We start from the raw sequence: 25,201 nt of genomic DNA, 5'->3' as shown, positions 1-25,201 counted from the left end.
AGCACAAATCCCAATGAATCCAAGGGGGTATTATTTCAAGTAAATGTGCTTAGTCTTACAGTGAGGCTGTAATCCTACGAGCATATTTGGGAATATGCTTCATTGGACATACTGGGTTGGAAGCAGGCTAAACTGGCAATTTCCATGGATTCCCCTTTCCTACTGCAAACCCTCCTCATTTTTTTTCTGGGGGTCCACCATTTCATGGAGGTCAGTGAGTTGTTGTGGGAGGAAAGAGGCAAGACTGTTCTGCTGATGAAGAGCTCAGTTTGGATCCAATCTAGCAGCACTTGCTTCTGAGTAAACACAATAGGAATGAGCTGTCTATCCCATTGATTCAGCTGGGTTGTAGTTAAGGCTGTGAAATTTTTCATATTCACATTTGATAAAACTTTCTTACTATAACCTTTGATTTTTTTAAAAAAATTGCCATTGAAAATCATATATTGATTTTTTTTATTATCATGGGACCTGACTGTAAATGGGATTGTTGCAGTTATTATAGATTGTGTGTGTGTGTGTGTATAAAGATGAGAATACTTGTATAAATATGCTTTAGAGCTTATTGATCCATATCAGCACTTACACAATCTACAGTTGTTGTTTCCATTACAATCCCTGCATTGTAATAAAAAATCAGACCTAGTGCAGTATTTTTCACTTTTAATGCCTCTTTGTCCTTTGGGGTTATGCTTCTGATTGACAGTCATTACAGTCGGTGACCTATTTTACTGGTGAATTATTAGTGTGCTGTGAATAATCAAATGGGACAAATAATACTTCCCAGGTTTTTTTTTAAAAAAGGAATTCTTTATCATGGGTTCAGGTTTTTTATAGTATACTAATTATGTCTAATTATTATTTATGTTAATGTGGCATTTCTCATTACTGCTTAAAATTACTTAAGTAATTGATACGTTCCAAAAAAAAATACCTAGACTAGGTCTCTGGCACAATAGTTCTTTTGCACAAACTAAGTATGTCTTAGAGATTCTTTATAAAAATAAATGTATTTCCTATAGGAAGAGGGCCATATGCACCCCAGTTTTTTATAGTTTTTTTAAAAAGATCTGCTGTTTGTTCTATATAGTCTCTAAATACACATTAATGGATTCAACAGACAGAGATATATTGATATATTGTGAGAACCCCTCTTGGCAAATATTGCTTTGGGAAGCTGTTAAGGAAAATCTGGAATCGGTCCTTCCCCCATTGCTGCAATCATGCAAACTCTGATATGCACAAAACCCTCCTATGTATGCTGCCTTCTCCATTCACTTCAATGGAGGAATCTGCGCTGTATGCTCATGACTTTGAAATGTATAGCAAAGTTGTGGCGGGGGCAGGGGCGGGGTGGGGGCTCCCGATGTGCATTTGAGTTCCTGTCTCTGAAAGGGATTGATGGATTGGGGTGTTGGTTTGCAAAATGACTGCAGGTGGTTTTTGGCAGCTTGCTTCTTTTAATTATTTTTTTATTTTACCAAATTTATATCCCGCCGTTCTGCCCTCACAAGGGCCACCAAGGTGGCTAACAAATTAAAACATGCATAATAAAACCACATTTTAAAACCATTGCAACAAACCAACCACATCTCTGTATCCTACAACTCGGGGGTGGGGTTTTTTGCATGAACAATCCCACTTGCCAACTTCCCCCTCATTTTCTGTATTATTTACTCAGAGCTGTAAACAGTAAATGAGCATACAAAAGATTTATACCTAGAAGTCTGCTTAAATGCTGGAATTGACACTGTGTTCTTAAACAATGCAGTATTGGCTAGAGTATACGATCTGCAAAATAAATCAGTGTGTTAAATGAATGCATACTTTTAATTAAATACCATTTTATCGATTTACACAGGCAGGTCTGTTTGCTGAGGAGGCTCAGTTTTTCTATCTTGGGGCCTGTGTAGATATTAGAATTACGGCAGTAAGGGGGAGGAGGTGGAATCTTGTGTAAGTTGATGACTTTGCTGGCAGCATTTCAGCCTTGGCTGTTGTTGGCCAGATGTTTTCCCCACAAAGGCGTAGCCTATATCCTAAGTAGTATGTTACTTCCCATAACAGAGCTGGGTGTTGACAAGCACATTTGAGCCTCTGCTATGGTCTTTGTGCTGTGTACGGGATATTATTGAGGGCTGAATTCAGAAGAGAAAAAGGTACCACATTGTATATTGTTAAGCCTTGACATAGGCGGGGGAGGCAACCTTCCAGCCAAAACCACTGAAAGAAAATTCAGTGTCTACCTATGATAATTTTGGCTTGATCCCTGGCAAACAAAATACGGGTAGGAAGCACCAAGGGCTGTGCTTTGAGGAAGCCCCAGTGGCACTGCCAGCCCCTCAAGGATTTGCCTTGGACTCAAATGGTGGTTGTGCAGGCCTGAGAGGTGATGTTGGGCATAAGCCATACATGTTGTTTTCTGTAACACTGCTGACCTCAGCAGGCCTTTCAATGCTTCAGTTGCTTGGTTCCAGACATGCCCCTGGGTACCAAGCAAAACACTCTGGCGTGCTGCTGTTGGCGCACATACCTGAGGGGGTTACCTACTCCTGACATTTGAAAATACCTCAAGCCAAAGACAGGCAATAGTCTCCCCATGGCCAAGATGAAACTTGTAGCAACTCACACTCACCTCTAGTAGACAGGGTTTGTAGGTCTGAATTCTCTTTCAAGACGGGGAGATTGTAACAAAGAACAGCATTTCATGCTGTAGGAGACAAAGACCCTCTCAAGCCACATGTGCAAACGATTCTTTCATTTTTCCCGCAGTGCTTCATCGGGCACAACTTGATGAGATATGGGAAATCTGTTGTCTGAATCTATAGACACCTTTTTTTCAAAGCTGCCCCAGGGACCTGCTTTGAAGTGGGGCTGTGGCGTTGGAGGAGGAGAGTTTAACTCCGTCCGGGAATGCCGTCGTCACCACCAGATCCAGGAGCAGCCCCTGTACCGCTGCTGACATGGTCCCAACACCTAACTCATCCACGGTCCCAAGTCCCGGCCAAGCGGGAGGCCATGACAAAGCCAATGCCCCAGCAGGCGCAGGCCCCACCACCCAGCCCAGGGAACCCGCAGGTCTTAGCTTTATTTCAGAAGATTGTAGGCTCCAGCTGGGTGGAAGAGACCAGTGTAAGCCTGTACTAGAAAAAGGGTTTGGGGCCTAGGTCTGATTAATAGACTGCAGATACATAGATAGACCAGACTAGCAGATAACTGAGCTGTACCTAAGGTTATATTAATTTGCATGTTTAGCCAAGGCTCATAGGGCATGTGTATTTAGAAGAGGTCACCATGACTAGGAGTGGTGGTACAATACAGGACTAGGCTAGCTGAAAAGACTGGAGTGGGAGAGCTGAAGCGACTGTTCTTTGGAAGGCAAAGCTTGTTTCCAGCTTTGGAGCTAAGAAGGTCATAGAGTTGAAACTGCTAGCTGGGAAGAGTTGAACCCTTCTCCCTGGGAAACCAGCAGTAGCTGGGAAGAGCTGAAAAAGAAAGGAAGAGTGAAGAGCAGGAATTGCTGGCAGCTGAACTTCCTGACTGCTTGAGACCCGCACCCTAGTACAGAGCTGCCCAACTTCATCTTGCTAGGAGAAAAGGGGAACTGCTCCTAGACAACAAGCAAGCTCCAGGATTCATACAGCATCTTCACAAAAAAAGTCCTGCTGTTGCAAGGCCTTCTGGATATTTGGGATGCTGTTCCAGGCATAGCCTCCTGCCAAACCCACTGAACTATCTGTGTGCTGTACCAAGGGATTGTGAGCAGGACGCTACTCTGGGGCCACTGGTTACTGATCCAGTATTGATAACTTTGGGTAAGTTTTTGTAGTTGTGTTCTATTTTATATTTTGCCCTGGGGACTCTGGGGGTTGCATAGCACAATAAAGTGGGGTAGCTCTGTAATATGGTGGTGATCTCAAGCAGTTAATAAGTTTAGTTGCCAGCAATGCCTGCTCTTTACTTTTAAAAAAAAAGTTCTTCTCATCTACTGCTGAAGGAGTCAACTCTTCCCAGCTAGCAGTTTCAACTCTATGAACTACTTGGCTCCAAAACTGGAAACAAGCTTTACCTTCTAAACAACAGTAGCTTCAGCTCTCATTACCCTCTTTTTCAGCTGGCTTAGCCCTGTATTATATCACCTCTCCTAGTCATGGTGACCTCTTTTTTATACACGTGTTCCATGAGCCTTTGCTAAACATGCAGATTAATACAACCCTAGGTACAGCTCAGTTGTCTGCTAGTCTGGTCTATCTATGTATCTGCAGTCTATTAATCAGACCTAGGTCCTAGGCCCAAACCCTTTTTCCAGTATAGGCTTACACCAGGATTGCTGGCAGCATCTTCCAAAGTGAGCTTCCGGGAGCTGGAACCCCAGGAGAGTGAGGCTGGCCAAGAGAAAGGCCAGATGGCCTTGCCAAAGGCAGGTCCTGTAACAGACAGGCAGGAAAGAGTGAGTCAACCCAACAGGGCTATAAGAAAGGAAGCAGGTCTAGCAAATGCCTCAGGCAGGAGGGCAGAGCCAGGAAGGGCCAGAACCGAGCTGAGGCAAGGCTTGACACTTAGCAGCTGGGAATGGCCGTGCCCTGTTAAGGGCCATTGGCCTGAGGGCCTCTGGCAGGGAGAGGCAACTGGCAAACTAGGGAGTGGGGCCTACAAGAAAGACAGCCATCCTCAAGCAGGGCCATTTGCACCTGAGGGGGCTGGGGGCTGGAGGGAAGTGGTTCAGGAAATAAAAGAGGCTTCTGGGCATGGCTGAGGGGGAAGAACAGGACTCAGGTCAGAGAGAAAGCGTGAGAGCTGTTGTCCAGGGAGTGGAGAAGGAATAGGGTGATGCAACCCCCTTCTTTCATTCTAAGACCAGAGAAGCCTGTTTTCAACCTTGCACTCAAAGGCAGAGGGCCACCGTACGGAAGCCTCACAAAGTCTTTCCTTCATGCTGTTTTCCTGTTAAAAATTGGCTACCCCAAGCTACAGTTATACCAAGTATGTATAAAATACAGGTACCCCTGTTATAGCTGTTCTCTGCTGGTCTAGCAGTAGCTTCAGGTGGGGTAGCGATTTTTACTGGGAAAATGGCTCAGTGAGAAAGCCCTGCCTCCCCCCCCTCCCCCCAGTACATTGTGCTCCTGGTCCCATTCTTGCTGCTGCTTTTTAACCAGCATCTGGGAAGATCCTATCACAGATGTCACACATCTGGCCTACTTGCGTCATTTTGTTGGACCAATAGTAGCTGCCACAAGGAATTGCAGATTCTAAGGACACTTCAGAATATGGAGGGGCACATTTCTTGAAACAGGTTCTGTACCTATACTAGTGAGCTATGATACGGAGGGATGAGGAAGAATAGTTGCCACCAGCTTTCTGCAGTGCCAGGCAAGGCTAACACCATCCTCCATGTCTTTCATGCATTGGCCAGTCCATAGTTTTAGGTAGGTAAGCTATGTTGGTCTGCAGAGGAACAGCAGGATGTGAGTCGAGTGGTGTCTGAAGAAGGGAGCTCTGACTCAAAAGTGCACCCTGAAAATCTTGTTTGTCTCTAAGGTGCCATTGGACTCAAATCCAGTCCATAGTTACTGGCATGTACTCAATGGTGCTATTCCAAAGACTGCTTGGAGCTTATGGAAGCAGGAACAGCAATTTCTGCCAGTTCCCCCATCCCACTGCAGAGCCTCACTTTGCCCACACTGCAGTTCCACAGGTTCTGCCAGCCCTCAGGAAAAAAAGTCCAAGACTCAGTGCTTTGTGAAGGGTGGGTAAGGTGGAGAACCCCTGCTCTGCAAAATGTGCAGCCCCTAGCACTTTGTGTTTTTCCTAAATGCCCAGTTTATCTAGTCAATTTTGAATGCCACAGGAGTTTTCCCTTTGTTTTTATGCAGAGCTGACAGTCCATCTTTGTTGCCTAGGTTCTACAGTGGCGGGTGCAGCAAGAAGAGGCTGCCCGACTGGAAGCTGCTATAGCTGCCAGAAGAAAGGAGGAGGAAGATGAGAAAGAGAAGGTCCAGAAAGAAAAGGAAATGCTTCAGAGAGCAGAGGACAAAGACAAAGTATGTAAGACGTGTGTGGGTTTAAATATATTTAAAACATTAATGGAAGTGTATGCATTATATCCTTGTAAACAGCCTTTAGCATTATTATAGAGTTTAACAAGGACTTAGAGGAGATGACAGTGTCCGTTTCAGCTTGAAAACTCCATGCCACTTTCATAAAGATCATGCATGTGATTGATACTGTTAATAGTCAGGCAGACATACTGTGTACCTGCCACTCCATCAGAGATAGAATTGTGCCAAAGAGCTACTCTCCAGCAGATTTTTGCTGTCAGGAGCATATGTGGCCAAGACCACTGAGGCTTTCAGTGCTGCAGCAAGGTATGCTGCAATGCACCAAATAAGCATCACAGTGTAATGTCTGCACACTGTAATCAGAGCATCGCAGAGACAGCTTCGCTGAACAGCGGGCCTGATGCCCAATGCCTGTCACAGGGAAAATAGTGAGGGCATTACTCAGGATATCAGAAAGAGTGTTTGGTTTGCTGATCCTTTGAAAAATTGAGTTGTAGAGAGAATCCTAACTGTATTTATGAAGAAAAAATATAGGACACCACAGAAGCTCTATATATGTATTGCATGTCTAGGTTTTCAACCAAGTTTGTTTTCATGTAACAATCATATTTCTTATAAGGATCAGTTGCTTTAATATAAATATATATATCATTTTCTGATCAATAGTAAGCAAACAGGATTGGGCAAAATATCAGGTTGCATTTTGTCCCTCTTCCCTTTGTTTTGAATAGGAGTAACTTTATTTACATTAGTAACTCCTTTAACTTCTGCAAGGTTTGCGAGAATAAATATAGTCACTCCTGCATTTTGGCATATGCAAAGGATTTATATTCATCAGTGAAAGAAAAAGCAAGGGAAGATAAATGTCTGCTTTTTTTCAAGGTAAAGATTACAAGCGTTCAGCTCTTCTGCACAGAAATAAGATGTAAAATATTGGGCAAAAGGAAGACTAAAAAGAAAGACTTTTGCCATTGACTTTGCTTTCCAGAACAAGGCAGAATCAGGCAGGGATCCAAAGGGGTTTTTTTATGTGCACACTGATTTCCCTGGGAATTCTGTCCAAGTTGCAGCTCCTTTTGGAGTATCATGGAGTGCTCCTGAGGTCCTTCTAAGGGCCAAGCTAGAAGTGACGAATTATACTTGAATGGCAAGTGAACAGACTCACATGTAATCCTCCCTGTTCACTTGGACTCCATGTAGTGATCGAGTGGAGTGCAAGTGGAACACAAGTGAACAGGGCGGAATACACGTGAGTCTGTGCACTTGCCATTCAAGTGTAATTCGTCACTTCTAGCTTGGCTCTAAGTTTCCAGAGAGATTTGCCAGGTGAGGAAAGGAGTTGCTTTTTGAAAGAAGTGCTCCCAGCTCTCCTATAAATGCAGAGTGATCCTTCCACATGTGTCCCCCCACCACCACCTTATGGTCCTCCCTGTTGCACCCCGTGACTTCTGGGTGTTTAAGCATAAGATTAATACTGGATGCCTTTGCCGTAATCCAAAAGCGCCTGTGTTTGCCATGAGATATTTCCCACCCCATTTAAAGCAGTCTACAGTAACTCATCAGCTTAGGGCCTTCTGGATCACTGATACTTTTGTGATAGTGAAAAATGTATAGTTGGTAACCACATATGGACTTCCCAGTGTGAGCCTAATCTTTCAGTAATTCGATCTGGAGTATTTATTTATTTACGTTATTTATAGTCTGCTTTTCTCACTGAGACTCAAATCAGATTACACATATATATGCAAAGATACTTTACTTTCCATAGGTTGGGGTAGACAAGTTCCAGCACATAGGCCCAAAAGTGACATACCAGACCCAGAGCCGGATCTACGGTTGCCAGCGTCCAGGGCAACCGTAGTCAGGCTCTATGCGTGTGCGCTCCTGGCACTGCGTGATGATGTCACTCCTGTGACGTCATCACGCTGGGGCACCCCCATGGCAAGCTGGCTGTCCCTGCGCGCCGCGAAGCTGGCGGCAGCGCAAGTGGCTTGGAGGCTGCCCACGCCGTTTACCTGCCCTGCAGGACAAGGGGCTGCCGGCTTGCCACACACCCCTTGTCCTGGGGAAAGGTGAACGGTGCGGGCGGCCTCCCAGCCACCCACGCTGCCTTTTGCCTTCCCTGCAAGCCGGCCGCCCCTTGTCCTGCGGGAAAGGCAAAAGGCAGCGCGGGTGGCTGGGAGGCCGCCCACTCCATTCGCCTTTCCCCAGGTGTGCTCCCAGGGCTGGCAGTGCGCTCCTGGGGCTGGCAACTGCGCCCGGCACCCCCTCTTTGGCGGCACTGGGGGCAGACTACCCCCCCTTCCCCCCCGTCGATCCAGCCCTGACCAGACCATTTTGCTTGGCACCTAGGGCCAGATATCTGCTCATGCAACTAAGGTACCGGCAGCACTGCATCAACAAGGGATTTGGATAATGAGATGTAAAGACGGGTATCATCTTTATAGCATCCAATTCCATAGCTACGAATGAGTTCTCCTAAAGGTGTCACATAGAGGTTGACTAACATGGGAGACAAGATTGTGCTTTGTGGAACCCCACAGGATAATTCCCACACTCTTCAGTAGCAACCCTTTGCATGGCCTTTGTCTCCATTCAGGCGGAGGTCATTGACTTGAGCCACCAGAGCTGTCTCCATTCCATAGCCTGGACTAAAACTAGACTGATAAGGGTCCAAAGCACCAGAGTTATCCAAGAAGGCCTGGAGTTGGTTAGTTACTGCTGTCTCAGCCACTTTGCCCAGAAAGGATAGGTTTGGGATTGGGCAATAATTGATTACATCATTTTTGTCTAAGGATGGTTTTTTTAAGTAATGGGTGGATGAACACCTCTTTGAGAGACTGAGGGCCTGGAGTTAATGACTGATTTATGTTAAACATCAAGGACTCCTTTATGTGGTCTTTGCAAGATTCGAGGAGCCAGGATGGGCAAGGATCCAGGGTGCAAGTAGTGACTTTCACAGATGCTGGAGTTCAGCTGCATGCTCATTTTCAAATTTTCTGCCACCGTACCCTATTGTATCTCTTTCACTTAATGTCAGTGAAAGGACAGACTATAAATAAATAAATAAATAACTTCAAATGGAAGTAGTGCTACTGTAGGGTTGGGGGGGGGCTGCCAGTTGGACTGGAACATCTTACTTCTCCCATTGCAGGAGGAGGGGAGAGAAGTAAAAATGAGAGAATTGTTGTGTGTTCTATCACTGTACTCAGCCAAGCCTTCCTCCAGGACTAGAAAAATTCTGCAGGAGGAAGAGCCTCTTCTACCAAATGAAGGCTCCTTGGCATGGAGAAGGGAGGGCTGTGGCTCAGCGGAAGAGCCTCTGCTTTGCATGCAGAAGGTCTTAGGTTCAATTCATGGTGTCACCAGTTTAAAAGCACCAGGAAGTAGGTGATATGAATGACCTTTAGCTGCGACCCTGGAAAGTTGCTGCCAGTCCGAGTGGACAATACTGACCTTGATGGGCCAGTGGTCTCATTCAGCATCATAGGAGCTTTATGTGTAAGAATACTTAGTTGAGCGGAATGATAAGATACAACACAGTCACTTCAAGTGTCTCCCATTGTTTCCAGCACAACCTACAACCATATAGGTCCCTTGTATAGTTACAGCAGGTAGGGATGTGCAGTAACTAATCAAAATCTGAAACAGAGCACTTCCTTTCTTTAATATGTGAACATTATTCTGTCATCTCAATCTCTGCTTTTTACGTTTGACCAGTGCAAGAGCAGTTGCAAAAGAGGAAGTAGCGAGGAGGTAAAATGAATCTACTGATAATCTCAGGGACAGGGGCATCTTTGCAACAGAAGAATTAGCAGATGTTTCTGCTGAAGATCATCCCAATAGGCGTTTCTGTGGACAGCATTTCCACTTTCTGCCAATCACTGTACCATCTTAGTGGCTTCAGTAAGACTTTGAGTGGGTGTGTTTGCTTTCTTACTTTGTTTTCAGCTCTGATGCCACACCCTTTAGGCCCAGGAGAAACAATTTGTTTGTACTTTGTAGAATCCAGTCAGCCCTATAGACTGGGGCGGGAACTGGAGACAGTATAATTGCTTCCTTCCTTTGCTGCATTCGATTGATTTGATTTCAACATTTCTTCCAACCTGCCCCTGATAACCAAAGTCAGATGAGGTGGAGAAAAACACTATACAAGCCATGTATAGTGTAGTAAAATGGAGTGGGCGGGGTTTCGTTCCTTTCACCAGTGTGCGCTCCATTTGTTTTAAAAATACATCCGTCCTGTCATCCGATGGAGAATCTCAGGAATACTCACGGGACAGTACTGAATATTGTCCTGCCTCACTGGGCCAACTCTACTAACACAAATGCTAAAGTGGGGCTTGTTTTCTCCTATCTGCTTAAAATTGGGTAATCAGGAGGATGCCTTGGATAGTTTCTTTGGCCTGGTAAATGAGGACAACAATAAATAAAGAATAAAGACAACAAGCATGGACAATAACTATAATAAAGAAAATGAATTTTTAAAAATTGAAAGTAAAACTAGCCAAAAATTAAACTTATTGTGTACACACATACTCCGCCCATCACCTATACTGCACTTCCCCTTTCTATGCTAAGAAGTCTATGGCCTGTTGGTATGAAATGCTGGTGAAAAGAAACATCAGTGGTTGTGAGGGCCAACGCCTGAACAGTCATCCACATGGAGAGAGGATGTGTGGACAGCGACAGCATTTGTCTGAGAACATGGCCTCTCTAGTGTTGATTTCACCCTCATCTTCCCTCACATAGAGTAGTTACACTGGCACCCTAGAGGGACTTAAATTTATGGTCGAATGTGTTTTCTTTTTAGTAGTAAACACTGTGTAAAGCAGAAAGTCATATTGTATCGCAGGAAGATACGGTAAGATCATGCATGAAATGTAACCTTTGGGGAGACAAGCTGGCTTAATAAACAACAGTGCCCACCATCCTATCCAAACGCCTGATAACTTTGCAGCACGTGGCCTCCTTGGTTCTATGGTTTGTCTCAGAATGGGAATGTATGTGATCTGATCTCAGGTTTTATGTCAGATAATTATGCTAGAAAGGCTGTTGACCCTCATAAACTGTTATTTATCTCTTATGCAATACTCTGTAAAACTTAGGCAATTAATGAAATAGGATAGATTTTATTATAAGGCATAAACATGCCCAGAGATAGTTAGCAGAACTCTTGTGATAATGAGATGCCAGTTGCCCTTACCATCCTAGTATGCCTATAAACATGGCTTAAATAAAACTTCAGTTAAGATTAATAAAGCTGTATTAGATTTCATCCCTCTGTTGGTATGTACTAATACACTAAAGCATCAGTATTTCTGGAAAGAATTGCTTTTCGCTGAACGTACCTAATGATTTTTCTTGATGCAATGACATAATTGCATTTTAAAGGAGATCATTCTTGAAAGTCACTGAGCTGTAAACATTTTCAGATGCCTAAACTATCCTTTTGCAAGAATGTGCAAAACAGAAATGTTCAGCAGGCTTTTTTACGCAAGTTACAAAACCGTAGTCTAATGAACAACACAAGAGGTTGCTTATCTTGTACTGTAGCCTCTTGCAGTGTTTATTATACATATCACCTCCCTTTTTAATTGCAATATCCTCTACCTTTGTAACCCTCTTTCTTCATTATAGTATGCCATGCATTACACAGTTTTTCATTTGCATTGTTTCTATGGTTGTCAATCTCCAAGTGGTAGCTGGAGATCTCCAGGAATTAAAGCTGATCTCTAGCCCACAGAGATCAGTTACTCTGGAGAAAATGGTTGCTTTGGAAGGTGGCGTCTGTGGCAGGTCCCTCCCCTCCCCAAACCCATCCCTCCTCCCTCTCTAGGCTCCACCCCAAATCTCCAAGGATTTCCCAACCAGGAGCTGGCAAACGTAACTGTTTTCCAATTCTTTAATCTTTACTTCATTGTTTATTTGGAGGTCCTTCGTATCTGATTGAAACGCTTTACAAATTTTATAATCTGCTGTGAGTCTCTATGAGAAAGGCAGGCTATTAATGATGATGATGACGATGACGACGATGATGATAATGGGATAAGCTTGTATGAAATGCTTGTTTTCTTATAATAGTTGTCATTGTTCAAAAGCTCCACAAGCCATTAGCTCAGGAGTGTAGCACCATTAGTTCATAAGAGGTTGTGATTTTAAAAGGCTGGGAAAATGTGTGTTCCTTGTTCTGAAGTTGTTCCACATACTCAAACACCATGTTTGCATTTCTTTGCATCACAGCATCATAAAGCCCACCTCTACCCCCACCCCGTTTGAATTTGCTAAGTCTTCATAAGTATATTTGTGGCGCATCCAATATACTAAGAAGATGTGCAACTCTGAAATCTAGGAGAGTGCCTGAAGGCTATAAAACAAATGCCAATCTAGCTTCTACATCAAAGGCAGTAGGTGGCCAGTACGCATCCTACTCTTTTTACTTTATTAATACAGCAGTTTGGCTACCTACCCACTACTGCCATCTAGTGTCAGTTTAAATACCCTCAGGAATATCATTGTGTTCTTCCTACTGGGCTCATAGCACAATGGGAAGGACCAAAGCACTTGAAGTTCTTTAGGATCCACAAAACATGGGAAGAAACAAGGGATTATTTATGTACTTAAAATTCCTCCTAGACATCCTTGAATACATTAATTTGATTTTTAATGAATCTATTAATTTTCTTAGCTGTAAATTATTGATGCATATTTTCTATCTTAAGTTCAGCCGAATGATGTATCCCCTACTCCCGGCCCAGGGTAAATGTTATAAATCATACCCTTTTCGGTAATCACGGTTTTATTCTTCTTGCTAATATTAAATGGTGATACGTATTTTTCCAGAGAAACGGTAGTTAATGAGCCTTATGCATAACACTTAACTTTTTTTGTTTCACTAGGAACAAATAGTCAATTTTTACAGATTGCCTCCTTTGTCTGTTAACAAGTTCTAGTATGAGTATAACTCTTACAGCAGATCTGCTTTGTTTGGCTATTCTTGTGCAGTCTTTCCCACAGAAGGGAAGGAAATGAGCCACTGCTGCTGAATGTTGTAGCTGATCCAGGTGTGTTCAGACATTGGTGGTAGAGCAAAGTGCGACCAAGTCATAGCTATCTTATGTCAACCCCTGTTAGGGTTTTCAAGGCAAGAGACTGACAGAGGTGGTTTGCCATTGCCTGCCTTTGCATCCCTAAACATCTTCTGATAGGTCTGTTAGGTTGTCCCTCTCCCCCTCTCCCATTCACAACAGGTACAAAACAACTTTTGACCCCAGCTTCACTTTAGCCACTACAGAACAGCTAGGGGCAATACACGTGCAGATGCAAGCTTCCACGCCTGTATCTCAGGAACACAAGAGTTGCCAACTTCAAATTGAGAAATTTCTGGAGATTTGTGGGGGGAGCCTGTGGAGGGTGGAATTTGGGAAGAGGAGGGAGCTCAGTGGAGATGTGAAGCAATAAAGTCCACCCTCCAAAGCTGCCGTTTCCCTCGGGGGAATTGATCTCTGTCATCTGGCAGTCACTTGTAACCTGGGAGAATGCCAGACCCCACCAGGAGGGAACCATGTGCACATATGACACTGGGTGCGTGGAACACTTTTTGGAAAAGGCTACCTTTCTCCTGATCAGTTGTTGGGTAGAAAATGGAAAGATGAGAAGCATGAGTCCAGTTCCTCACTGTCATTCCAGATGGCCTATTTGTTTTGGTTTTCCTTATTTTGAAAATGCTTTGCTTTTAGATCAAAGTAGAGGTCTCTCTGAAACCAAAAGCAAACTGCCCCATTATTTCCCAGGCATGCTTATTGGGCTGGAAGATAAGGCAGTTAGGTAAAATTGATACAATCTGGATCAGACATAGCGTCCCCCCATTGCCACTACAAGGGCTCACAGGGACCGGAGCATCTTACGGAATTGCAGTCTCTTCTTGGTGAATGATGTCTGTACAGGCTTTTCATCTATTGATCTATATACAGCCTTCCCCTATAAGTCCTAGCTTTTGTTCTTATGTGCTACTATAGCAGTAGTTCATTTTTCCCCCTGTCTTCCTTGGTTCTGTTTTTAGACATTGGGATCAGCTATCCAATAGCTGGTGAGATAACAGTTGACCACCCTTTTGTTCTCTCTGCAGTTCAGAGGAACTGCAGAGTTGGCAAGGATGATTCTTGCATGTAAAGTCGTCACTTGACAACCATGACTTGCTATGTATTAACCAAGTAATACAGTGTGGATCTGTCCTCGAATGTTGGAGTTATTCAGATGAATATGCCTGCAGTTGATTACAATGAACGTTGTCCTCTCAGCCTTCTCAGAAAAGCTGATTCTTGCTCCTGTGTCAAGAATTATTTATCCATTTCTTCTCACTGACCCATGAAGTGGCTAATGTCCTGAGACTTGGCCTGTGCTTCAGTACTTCTCTCATTTAAATAGGTGAAAGATGTATAAACTGTTGTTTAAGAGATCATGGCGGCATGCAGAGAGCTGAAAACAAAGCTTGTGTTGATTTGTAACTTGTTTACTTCAAAGAACTGAAGTCTTTGGGGGAGGGGTAGAATTGAACTCCCTTCCCTTTGAGTTTATTCACGAGAAGAACCTGCCATTTCAATTTAATTAACCTTTTGGTTTATCTGTATTGTGAACTGATTTTTTGTTTGCAACAGGGGAAGTATTTGTCCTATTAATTAGCCTTTGCTCAGAGCAAATGCATCCATGATGGTTGAATGTTATTCAGTAAACATTACAGCCAAACCTCCAGCAACTAATATAAGAGTATTTTCCATATACTTTCTCATGTTACGGCTTCAGATCTTTTGTTTGTCCCTCTTGGGGCTAGCATTAACCAGGTAGGTGAAACCTCAGATACAATGGCCAGTTTTCTTTGTCTGCTGCCTGTGACATCTGCTCTTGGTTATTCTGTTTTAAAAAGTCAGAAGGGGGAAGAAGCAAACACCTGATTATGTTTGTCGCAATTTCTTGTCTGTCTTTCTCTCATGCACACACCCTTCTGTATCTGCTTGGATGCTGTCTTTGTACTTTACAGTTTTCTTCCCTGGCTATCTGTAAGGCTTGATTTAAACATGATGCTCATGTGGCAAAAGAACTCAACCTGTGGGATTTTGCGCTCACACGGAGTCTTGTTCAAACTTGACTGCTGTCTATGAAAAGCAGGTACACATACTTTGTGCAGGTAGCAGCTTAGTTAAAATGAGATGCCATGCAAGTGCAAAGTCCCATGGGTGAGTTCTTTTTGCTTTGCTAGCATCATATCCAGGGCTTTTTTTCTGGGAAAAGAGATGGTGGAACTCAGTAGGTTGCCCTCGGAGAAAATGGTCACATGGCTGGTGGCCCCACCCCCTGATCTCCAGACTGGGGGGGGGTAGATTGCCCTCTGGAGATCAGGGGGAGGGGCCACCAGCCATGTGACCATTTTCAAGAGGTTCCGGAACTCTGTTCCACCGCGTTCCTGCTGAAAAAAAGCCCTGATCATATCTAGATCACTCCTCATTCCTAGATGGGAGTTAATTTGCTTCCTTTGTGATAGGCAGCATGATAAAACCTGCCTCTAATTCCAATCACCAAAAAAGTTGGAAAAAGAGAATGCTGTAACAGATGGCGCCAGATCTAGCAATTCTTCAAGTCAGTTTCTCCACTTTCAGTTTGAGAATATGAAATGGACAGTTAAATTGCTATCACAGGCAATATGCTTTGAACAAATAAGTCATTTGTTATAAAAATGGAGATAGCCTTTATTCAGTGATAGAAGCCCCCCTTTCACTATCACCTCTGTGTTATTTTCAACCTTAGGTGAAAAAGTTTTGGGCTGAAAAGCAACGCAGGAGGCAGGACTTAGAAACAAAAGATCTACTACGTTTGGCGGAATTTAAGAAATTAATGGCTGAGCAAGCCATTAAAGACAAAGAAAGGTAAGGCAAAAAGGGGGTTTGGTTGATTGGATCATGGTCAGGACCAAACCTCTTTTATTTACATTGTTATGTTTTTATTATGATCATTCCTAATGTTGATTCCCTAAACTATTTGGACCATCTCTAGCCCAGTGTTGTCTGGTCTGGTTATCAGCAACTATCCTTTAAGGTGCCAGGGACAGGTCTTTCCTCTGCGTTGGCTATCCCGTAGCTTTTGGCTCAAAACATTTATTTGATTGTGGGCTGAGCAGGGAAGAACAGCTTTCAAATGCTGTCAGGTTTCATTCAGATATAGGCAGTGCCCTCCAGCTTTCCTGTGGCTGTGATTAGGCTGTCTAGTTATGTTTTGGTATCTATTTTTTATTGCTTTGCCAACAGCAAACAAGGGAAATTAAACCTCTTCGTTAAGACAGCAGTGCTGGGTATTAGTAGCCTTCCTTGCTTAGTTGCATGGCATGAAGCCCTCTGTTTTTATTTATGAGTAAGTGCATAGGTACATAAGGTCATTTGTCAGTGCTTTAGAACATGTTTCATCTCTTGCCTTCAGTGCATCTGTTAATTCTCTTGGGAACTAAGATCTCTTGGAAGATTTTGCCCGAAGCTAATAAGGGTCAGGAGTACTCTCTAAATATTTTCAGTAATGATTACACAAATTCAAGAACTTCAATTATGACAGTAGCTCAGGCTCCAACGAATAGGTTTGGAAGGGACACCCCCCCCCCCCGTAATATCTCCATTTGAGACAAATATTTTCCTAATGAGGCTCAAAAGCCTTAGGCTGAGATAAATCATTGAGAATTAATGTCCTTGATGAATAAAAATGTGCAAAACGGCTGTTGTTATAAGTGGGCTATAACGGGAATATTTGTTTGAGATGTAAATAGTGTGTAAATGTCATTATCTCTTTGTTACAGTAATTCAGCACAGCCTGTCTTCATCAGTTTGAGTTACACCCAAGCTCTGGAACACCCATGCTGTTCCCCTGAGGGATCTTTTGAGCTAGCATCCCTTAGCTGCTCTTCTGCTTCCTCTAAGTACCTTGTAAGCTTCTCCACGCCAATCCCCCAGGTTCCTACCAATTGTGTATGGATGGTTTCTTCTGCTTCCTGATTCACACTGACTCTTGCTTACGAAACTTTAATTCTCAACAAAAATAAACCTCTCCCCGCCACCCCACCAGCTCAAATGCTTTTACCAAACATGTAGAACTTTGAAAGTTAGCAACAAAAGATTTCATGCTCTCTCTTGACCTCTCAGGTGCTTTGAGTGACATCTGTTTGTCTTTCTTATCTGGTGGGAATGCATATAAACATTTACAGAGCCTTTAAATGCCAAAAGCATTTTATTCCAAGGTACTGTCAAGTCTTTCTGTGTATTAATGTCATTTTGCCCTTTTCTCAGCTTCCTTTGCCATGTATCTTTAAAGTCTCTAACTCCCCCTCTTTTCCTTAGAGTCATTCTATTTATTTTCTTTCCTTTTTAAATAAGCCCTGCAGATTCGATCCCATCACTGCCCCTGCAGCAATTCACTTGCAGTCCTTTCAAGCTCCAAACAAGAAGCTTCAGGGCAACTTAGCTTCATTGATCTGCCTTTGAGCTCCATTCATTATATAACCTTTACTCCGAGGCATCAGTTCTGCTTATAGTATTCACTTATCCTAGCATATCCCTACTGACTTGGAAGGTGTACTTACGCTAGATCTGATGATAGGTTGATCAATGCCACTAAATTCGTATTTTAAGTGTCAGGTGAGACATGCAGTTGTGAATTCAGGTCTTAGTACCTATACAAGCTCTTCGTGAACCCCTTGGATTGATAGTTTCTGTGAATCTGACCCTGTGCTATGCAAATGGTAGATATTCTGAGAGTTTGTTTGGATATCCAGTTTTAGTGATTGAGGATACAATGAAGGAATGATGTAAGCCACATTGTGTCCCCATTATGGAAAAAAGTTGAGTTATAAATGATGTAAATAAATGAATTCAAAGGAAATTTTGATTCTGAAGATACATAACTTTATTGGTTAGGGATTTTGTAGAAGTGAATGTTCTGGAACTTTGTAAAGGTAACAGACTATCTGTAAGGAAATCCTTCTAGTCTTCAAATTATTTTATCAACTTCTTTTTATTTTAATGATGAAAATATAATAAGAGAGCTAACTCTTTATTTTGGAATTCCATCACATTAGAAGGAGCAAGGCGAGATTCCATTAAAAGATGTATAGTGTAATCCTAAATAGAGGGGTTTTCTACATGGTAAACTTACATCAGTTCAGGCTCCTTGTTGCTTCACTTATTTTTCCAAATTCCACATGTTAAAAGGTGGCCTCAGCTGCAGAATCAGCTTTCCTCTGGCTTTTATCCAAATTTTTTGCAGGCGCATTTACCCCAAGATTTTTTTCCCTCTCTCTCTAATGGCACAGCTTCTAACGTATAAGCTGTGAGCTAACCACACTGAACTGCAGGGCAGAATTCCCCTTTTAAATATTTTATTTTCTATAATTTGTTTATTTAATCTTTCTTTAGATTCTCCTCATGTTTCTTATATTCAAACAAACCCAAAATAAATTTCACTACTGGGACTGTAATAGCTGGGTTGAAACCACAAAGCAAAAATTGGAGCTTTTTTTCTACGGGCATGTCTATATCGGGAACAAGCGGATCAATAAATTGTGCTCTTAAGTGCTTGTAACTTTGCGGAAGAATAAGACATGCTCCATAGTTTCAATAGAACGAGTTCCACATCCACATAAGCACTTAGAGTAAGGTTTTTTAGAATAGTATCCTCTCTGAATGGCAGAGGATAGTATATTGAATCTGGCTAAGAAAAAGTTTATCCTATAAACTGGGGTGGTTAAAAATCCATATAAATTGACAGCAAGAATTTAAATATGTAAACCTCCAAAAAGCAGGAGAGCACACATGACACACATGAAATATAAGTCCCACTGAAACAGTCTTTTTTTTTTAACTAGAGAACAAGCTGTAGAAGAGGACATTATTGACAGAAAAGTGGTTTCCAATTCCAGCCTCTGAAGTTTGGCATTTACATACCCAAACCAAATATTAACATATGAGTCCCTTAATAACAAACTTAGAAGGCTACCCTTGGGGAGGGCCAAGAGAAATTTTAACCAGTAATTAAAGATTGAGGGCCACACTTTTGCCTCCAGTAAGCAGATTTCCAGCTCAGCTCTAATAGCAGTTCCAGCCACACAACATGGGACACTCAACAGCTTCCTTAGAAATCTATGGAGAATAGCATCAAGATGCTTGTCCACTATATCGGCCTGCAAAGGAATGCCATAAAGAAGCTGAGTAACTATTTTTGCTTCAAAGAGTGTCATAGCAGAGGGAATATGTTGTCCTCCTCTGGAAAAGGAAAGGCACTGAATTCCGTTGGACAATCTTAAGGCCTTCTCTTTCATAAGGCCTAGGTGGTTACTCCAGGTCAGATTAGATTGAAATTTCATACCTAGATAATTGTAGCTGTTTGTTGCAGTTTGTTGCCATTTAGTTGCCAAATGGATCAAGGTTTCTCTGAAAAAAACTACTATTTTAGATACATCATAGTTAATGGTTAAGTCCTCATTGCTACAATAATCTCCAAGTGCTTTTAGTAACCGATGCAGTCCGACTGGGATATGAGCGATTAGCAAAGTATCGTCAGCATACATAAGAGTAGAAATAGAAGAGTTTGCTAGCATAGGTGCATGTGGATTGAACAGCCTAAGCCTGTCAGGAAGATCATTTATATAAAGATTAAACAAGGAGGGAGCCAAAACACATCCTTGCCTAACCCGTCTATGCAGTTTGAAAGAGTCAGACAACAGTCCTTGTTTGTTAATTCATATTTGTGCTTCGGATGTTTCATATAATGAAGATACAAGCCAAAGTAAGCGAGCATCATTGCCAAAACTGCCAAGTTTCTGCCATAGTCTATTTCTTGGAACCGAGTCAAAGGCCATCTTTAAATCCATAAAGGTAACATAAATTTATTCATTAGAGAATGGTGTACATTTTTAATAAGATGGGACAGTACAAAACAATGGTCTAGTGTGGAATAACCCAACCAGAAGCCCGCTTGCTCAGGTACCAGTATGGAATTTTCTGTCATCCAACTGGGATAACCTATTTAACAGATAGGATGCATACAACTTGCCCATTCTCAAGAGAAGGCTGATTGGGCGATAGTTCTCTGGTTGTAATTTGTTACCTTTCTTATAGATCGGAGCTATAATTGCCTGTTTCCAGCTCTTAGGAATCAAGATTTTTTCAAGACTGTTTTATGATGCTGTTTGTTACGTGCAGAATTTTTTGTCAGTTCATTCTTCAGTCCCATCTTTACCCCTCTTCTTTATTTTCTGGTGGCGTGATTGTTTGGTCCTCGAAGATCAACGTCTCCCACCTCCCCTTTCCCTTGCATTCCCTTTGTTTTTTTAAAAAAGAACAACTGTGTTATTGAGTCACAATCACATCACGAGCATATCTTTCTGTTAATCCAATTGGCTTTTTTCCCTTTCCATAATAAGTGGTGTCCAAGGAATTATGATAGATACAAAAATATCTTTTTAAATTTATGATTGTTTCGCATGTAAAGTTTACCCTTTTTCCTTTTTCTAAAATTGAAAAAGTATAACATTATAGCATAGTAACATTATAATCACTCATTCTACCATAGATTTCCTATTCCTTTTTAAAAATTTCAACTTATTTAATTTTAAAGTCCAGATTTTCCAGAAGCAAGATTTGTGGTTTGTACTGCGTTTTCCATAACTTTCTGTTCTCTGTTGTTTCATGAAATGATGGAGGAGGGGAATGCATGATTGTCATGAGAGGATCTCTACCCCAGTTCATGTGCACATGATGTGAATCATTCAAGCACAGAGCAGCAATTCTAGGTGCCAGATTTTGAACTATGCATACGGGAACAGCAATGCCCGTTGCATATCTATGGTGCAAGGAACCACTCATTCTGTAAGTTTAATTTTTTTTTAATGACAAGCAACACCAAATACAAGAATATACATTTTCCAAACTATTTACATATTATTTATAATGGTGATGTTGATGCGGTCGATGGCCCACTTCCTGAAGATGCAGCCATAAGCCTCTCCAGATCCTTCTTGAGTAATTTATTCTCCTGCTCCAGTGCTGTCACTCTTCTCCTGAATTTTCTCTGCTCGGCCTCCAGAGCAGTCACTCTCTCTTTCGTTTTCTTCACTGTTAAGAGAAGTTGGTAGTAGTTTTGGTCATTTGACAGTCACATCCCACAAAAGCATAATAGTAGTGTCATACTACACCATTGCAGCTAGACTTACAAGTGTTCATGCACCTTCTATTGATGGCCTGCAGCTTTTCACTCATTAGCTCAACAGACATGGCACTTGAACCTTCCTGTATTGCAATGTTGCCCTTAGTAGCAGTAGTGTTGTATACTTTCCTAGAGATTGGGTGGGGGGGTGGAATAGTTCTAAAAGGCTAGCAGCAGTGCCAGCCCTCGTAGAACTGGCAAGACAGCTAGTGTATGTGATTACCTGGGTCTTCTTTAGGGATCTCCTCTGTGGGCTCTGATGAGTGGTTCATTGCACACTATCCCTTGTGTTTCCTCTGGCCTTTCTTCATGCTGCTCTTCCCCTTGCTGTGATGCCTCCTATAGGGGAGACTGCCTCCTCTCCTCCTAATTCGGGGCACTGAATTAGGCCACTCCAGCAATCAGGCAGGTGGGATGTGTTCTTTTTTTGTTTGTGTGATTGAAAACTCTTTCTTTCCCCAAAGGCCAGGCTTTCCAATCTCTGGGTTCGTTCTGGGGTGTATCCACACCCAAGTCATGAATTCCAGAATCAACTTAGATAAAAGTTAAGTATATAAGCTTAAAGAGTGTCTGCAAAAGTCATAAAGCACTCTTACACAGGCAACGAATATTAAAACAAGAAAACCTTACTGTTGCTGCATAATAAAATTTTCCTATCTAAAACTTGAGAGCTAGCTACCCAGGCATCTTTATTTGGCATCCATTGTTGCTTATCTCACCCATCCATTAGAATGTGAGTCCTCCACCTTGCCTGCATGGTTCCTCATAGGTTCCGCATAGCTGAGCTGATGAATAGCATGCAGCTTTCAGCTTCTCTCTGGCATATGTGCGTCATAGTCTGAGCTTAGTTGAAGAAAACTAACTGGGGGAATGGGAGGGTTGAGAAGGCATCTTTTTCAGGACTCAGTGAATCGCCCGGCAACTCAAGAGCCAATCAGTGCTGAGCTGTTAATTAGAGTTTCTGCTGTGTGGAAATCCAGGGAGTGAAAATAGAGCCTCTCTGAGAACAGTCTCCCAAGGTCGAATCTCTGGGGAACTCAGAGACTGCTCTGCAGGTGTTACTAATCAGCTCTGCAACCACATATTTGAGCTAAGCCACAACCTGACAGTTCTCAACCTAAGTCCAGCCATTTTTACCAAAGACCTAGTCTCAAGTTCCTTACACCTCCTCATCCCTTCCTCTGGAAGTGTCAGCTGAAAAAGCCATTAAAGACAAAAGGTTACATTGCGGTGTAACTTTTAGGAGATGGATTGTTTAACATTGGCAGTAGATACTTGGACAGCAGTAATTCATGCTTTCATTACAAAAAATTACCATTAAAAAAGGGAAACAGTACCCAAATGCAGGCAGCTCATCACTACACAGTATCATCGATTGTATTATGAATAACCATTATCTATTTCTGTATCTAGTTTCCCTTACAAGAGTTTTCCCATCTAAGATCTAATTCAAAATAGAACCTTGTGATGAGCCATTTAAACTCTCAAAGCAAATTATTCTGCCTTCTGGTTTCTGCTGCTCTTCCTAGGCTTGCTCTAGTGTTGGGGTTGATTAGTTCAAGTTTGGGGCACCTCAGATTATAGATTTACTTTGATGCATGCAACGCCTTTTAAAAATATTTGCTAAAGATTTCCCCCCACAACCTGAAACGCGTGGTAACCTTCAAATTACCTGTGTAATGTGTGTTCCCCCATCAAGAGTGCCCCTCCCACAGCCTCATCATTGACTTATGGTAGGGAATCCTGCCAGTTCTCCATGGAATGCCCCACCAAGCCTCCAGCGTTGCCATGAAGTCATACGTCGTTTAAATTTTTACTGACATTGGTATGGGGTGCAAGTGAAACTCCTCTGGCAAAGCCACTGTGACTTTTTTAAATAAATTGCACAATTCTCATTAACTCTACTGTGTGCCCAGACTCAAGAATAATTTTGAGAAGGAGGGATGCTTCATTGTGATGCCAAAATGTCCCCCTCCATCCTCTCAGTGGCATTTTGCCGAAGTTGTTGCAACATCGCAATGTTTTCTCTTACAAAAGCAGGAGAATTTTTGTATAGCAAAAGTTGGATGTTATTGGTGACCCATGTCCTTGACCTCAAAGGTGACATTTGGTTCCAACCCCACAGCTGAACATCAGTGGCTAGTTTGAATACAAACTTTTTTTTGCTCTGGAAATAGAAAGACATGTAGCCAATATTTTCCCGCCCATGGCAAAAGATATTAGGAACACTCCTTGGGCTGTTAGAAATAGGAAATCATTGTCTAGTATGGAGGATGCTGCACATCGTTCTGAATGTAATGCTGTTGTAGTATTCTACCTCTACATTTCCTTAATTATTATTGAAATGAATTGCTTACAACCCTCTTCTCCTGTTAAGTTCATTCACCAGTCTTCCTGCTATTTTTACTTCAAAAAAATGAAGACAATTTTTTTTGAAGTTGAAACAGTAAGAACAAACTTTATTAAACAGAAGATAGCTGAAAATGAATGAAAATCATTCTGACAGATTTGTTGCACAGTCATTGGTAGTTCCTATCCAAGAATTTTGCAGGAACGTTTCTGGCTTCCTATCAGTCTTCCAGCTGCTGACTATCTTTTCTGTCAAATTGAACGCCACTACTAGGCAGAAAAACAGGCTTGGGCTGTGGACAGTCCAAGGAAATGGCATGCTCCTTTCTCTCACAAATGTTGTGCAGGATGACACAGGCTGTGATTACGCTTGTGGTATTTTCCTCAAGCATTGTTAGCTGGGCTGAGAGGCAGTGCCAGTGTACTTTGAGATGGCCAAAGTAACACTCGACTACATTGCATGCTCTGCAAAGTGTACAAAGTGACTTTCACGACTGTTTTTTGGTCTTCCATAAGGGTTCATTAGCCGCTGCCTTATAGGGTAGGCACCATTGGAGATCTGAAACACTATTCACAGGAACTGTGTAAGGAACTGAGACACTATTCACAGTGAAAGTGGGATTCCATGAGACTGCAGCGTCCATAGCTGTGCAGATTACAGGGCTGACAAAAATGAAGGCATCATGGTTACATCCACTTCAGCCAACCTTTGCATCTATGAAGCATCCCATGTGGTTGACAGAGCCCTGTAGCAAGGTAGAACAGACTATTAATCTCTCCTCTGTCCAGATGCACTTATTGGGATGTGTCCTGTCTGTTGTGCCAATGCAGTGAGGAAACTCAGTCTGCAGGAAACCATCCATTATCTGAAGCGTAATAAACAAGTACATTCTTCATTGTTTCTAAAAAAGAAAGCAAATCACACCACACAATCATAAGTCAGGATAAACAGATATGAGTTATGTGGGACCACTTTATTTGCCTTTTGAAATATTGCAATGTTATAAAATTATTATATTATACTAAAGAAAAAAATCCCAAATGACCCCCCCCCCCCGCAAATAGGTAAGCGTGTGGATCAGATAGGAGACTCAGGACATTAGAATATGTCATGATTGTGGTGTTTGGAGTGTTGTTTTGGAAGAAACCTTCTGTTAAGCAAAGGACAACCACAAATCCCCTTCCCCTCAAAAGCCACATACTATAAATTCAGTGGATGCAATTAATCGTGTTTAAGGAAACAATGACAACTTTTAAAACTAAAGGGGGAAAAAAAGAAAGGGGGGAGAAGTACCTTTCCAACGTCATACCTAAGGCACACCATTTTAGCTCCAGTTCAAAGGTGATGTACACCTCCAGGATGATCTCCCACCATTGACAGGCCAACTGCTAACTTTTGTTTGACTTCCCTGTAGCTATTTGTGTTTGCAAGATATCAAATGGTGATGGCAACATGTTTGTCTACAAGAATGGGTTCCCTCATTGTGGTAGACTTACCTGCTCTCTCAGTGCTGTTACAACCTCCATGAAAGTTTGTTGGGTCATCTGGAAACTTG

The 25,201-nt window shown here is 42.3% G+C and overlaps 1 protein-coding gene across 1 annotated transcript in view; it reads left to right on the top strand.

The window, feature by feature from the left end:
• The window catches only part of CCDC148 (coiled-coil domain containing 148), a 164,965-nt gene that overhangs the window by 117,799 nt on the left and 21,965 nt on the right, over positions 1-25,201 (top strand). The window contains exons 12-13 of the mRNA XM_054972437.1: positions 5,904-6,044; positions 15,864-15,982. Coding sequence (XP_054828412.1) covers positions 5,904-6,044; positions 15,864-15,982 — 260 coding nt within the window. The remainder of the gene's footprint in view (positions 1-5,903; positions 6,045-15,863; positions 15,983-25,201) is intronic.

The sequence above is a fragment of the Eublepharis macularius genome, chromosome 2 (assembly GCF_028583425.1).
Source record: "Eublepharis macularius isolate TG4126 chromosome 2, MPM_Emac_v1.0, whole genome shotgun sequence".
NCBI classification, from domain to species: domain Eukaryota; kingdom Metazoa; phylum Chordata; class Lepidosauria; order Squamata; family Eublepharidae; genus Eublepharis; species Eublepharis macularius.
The sequence above is the reverse complement of the archived record's forward strand: the minus strand, read 5'-3'. Positions and strand labels throughout refer to the sequence as shown.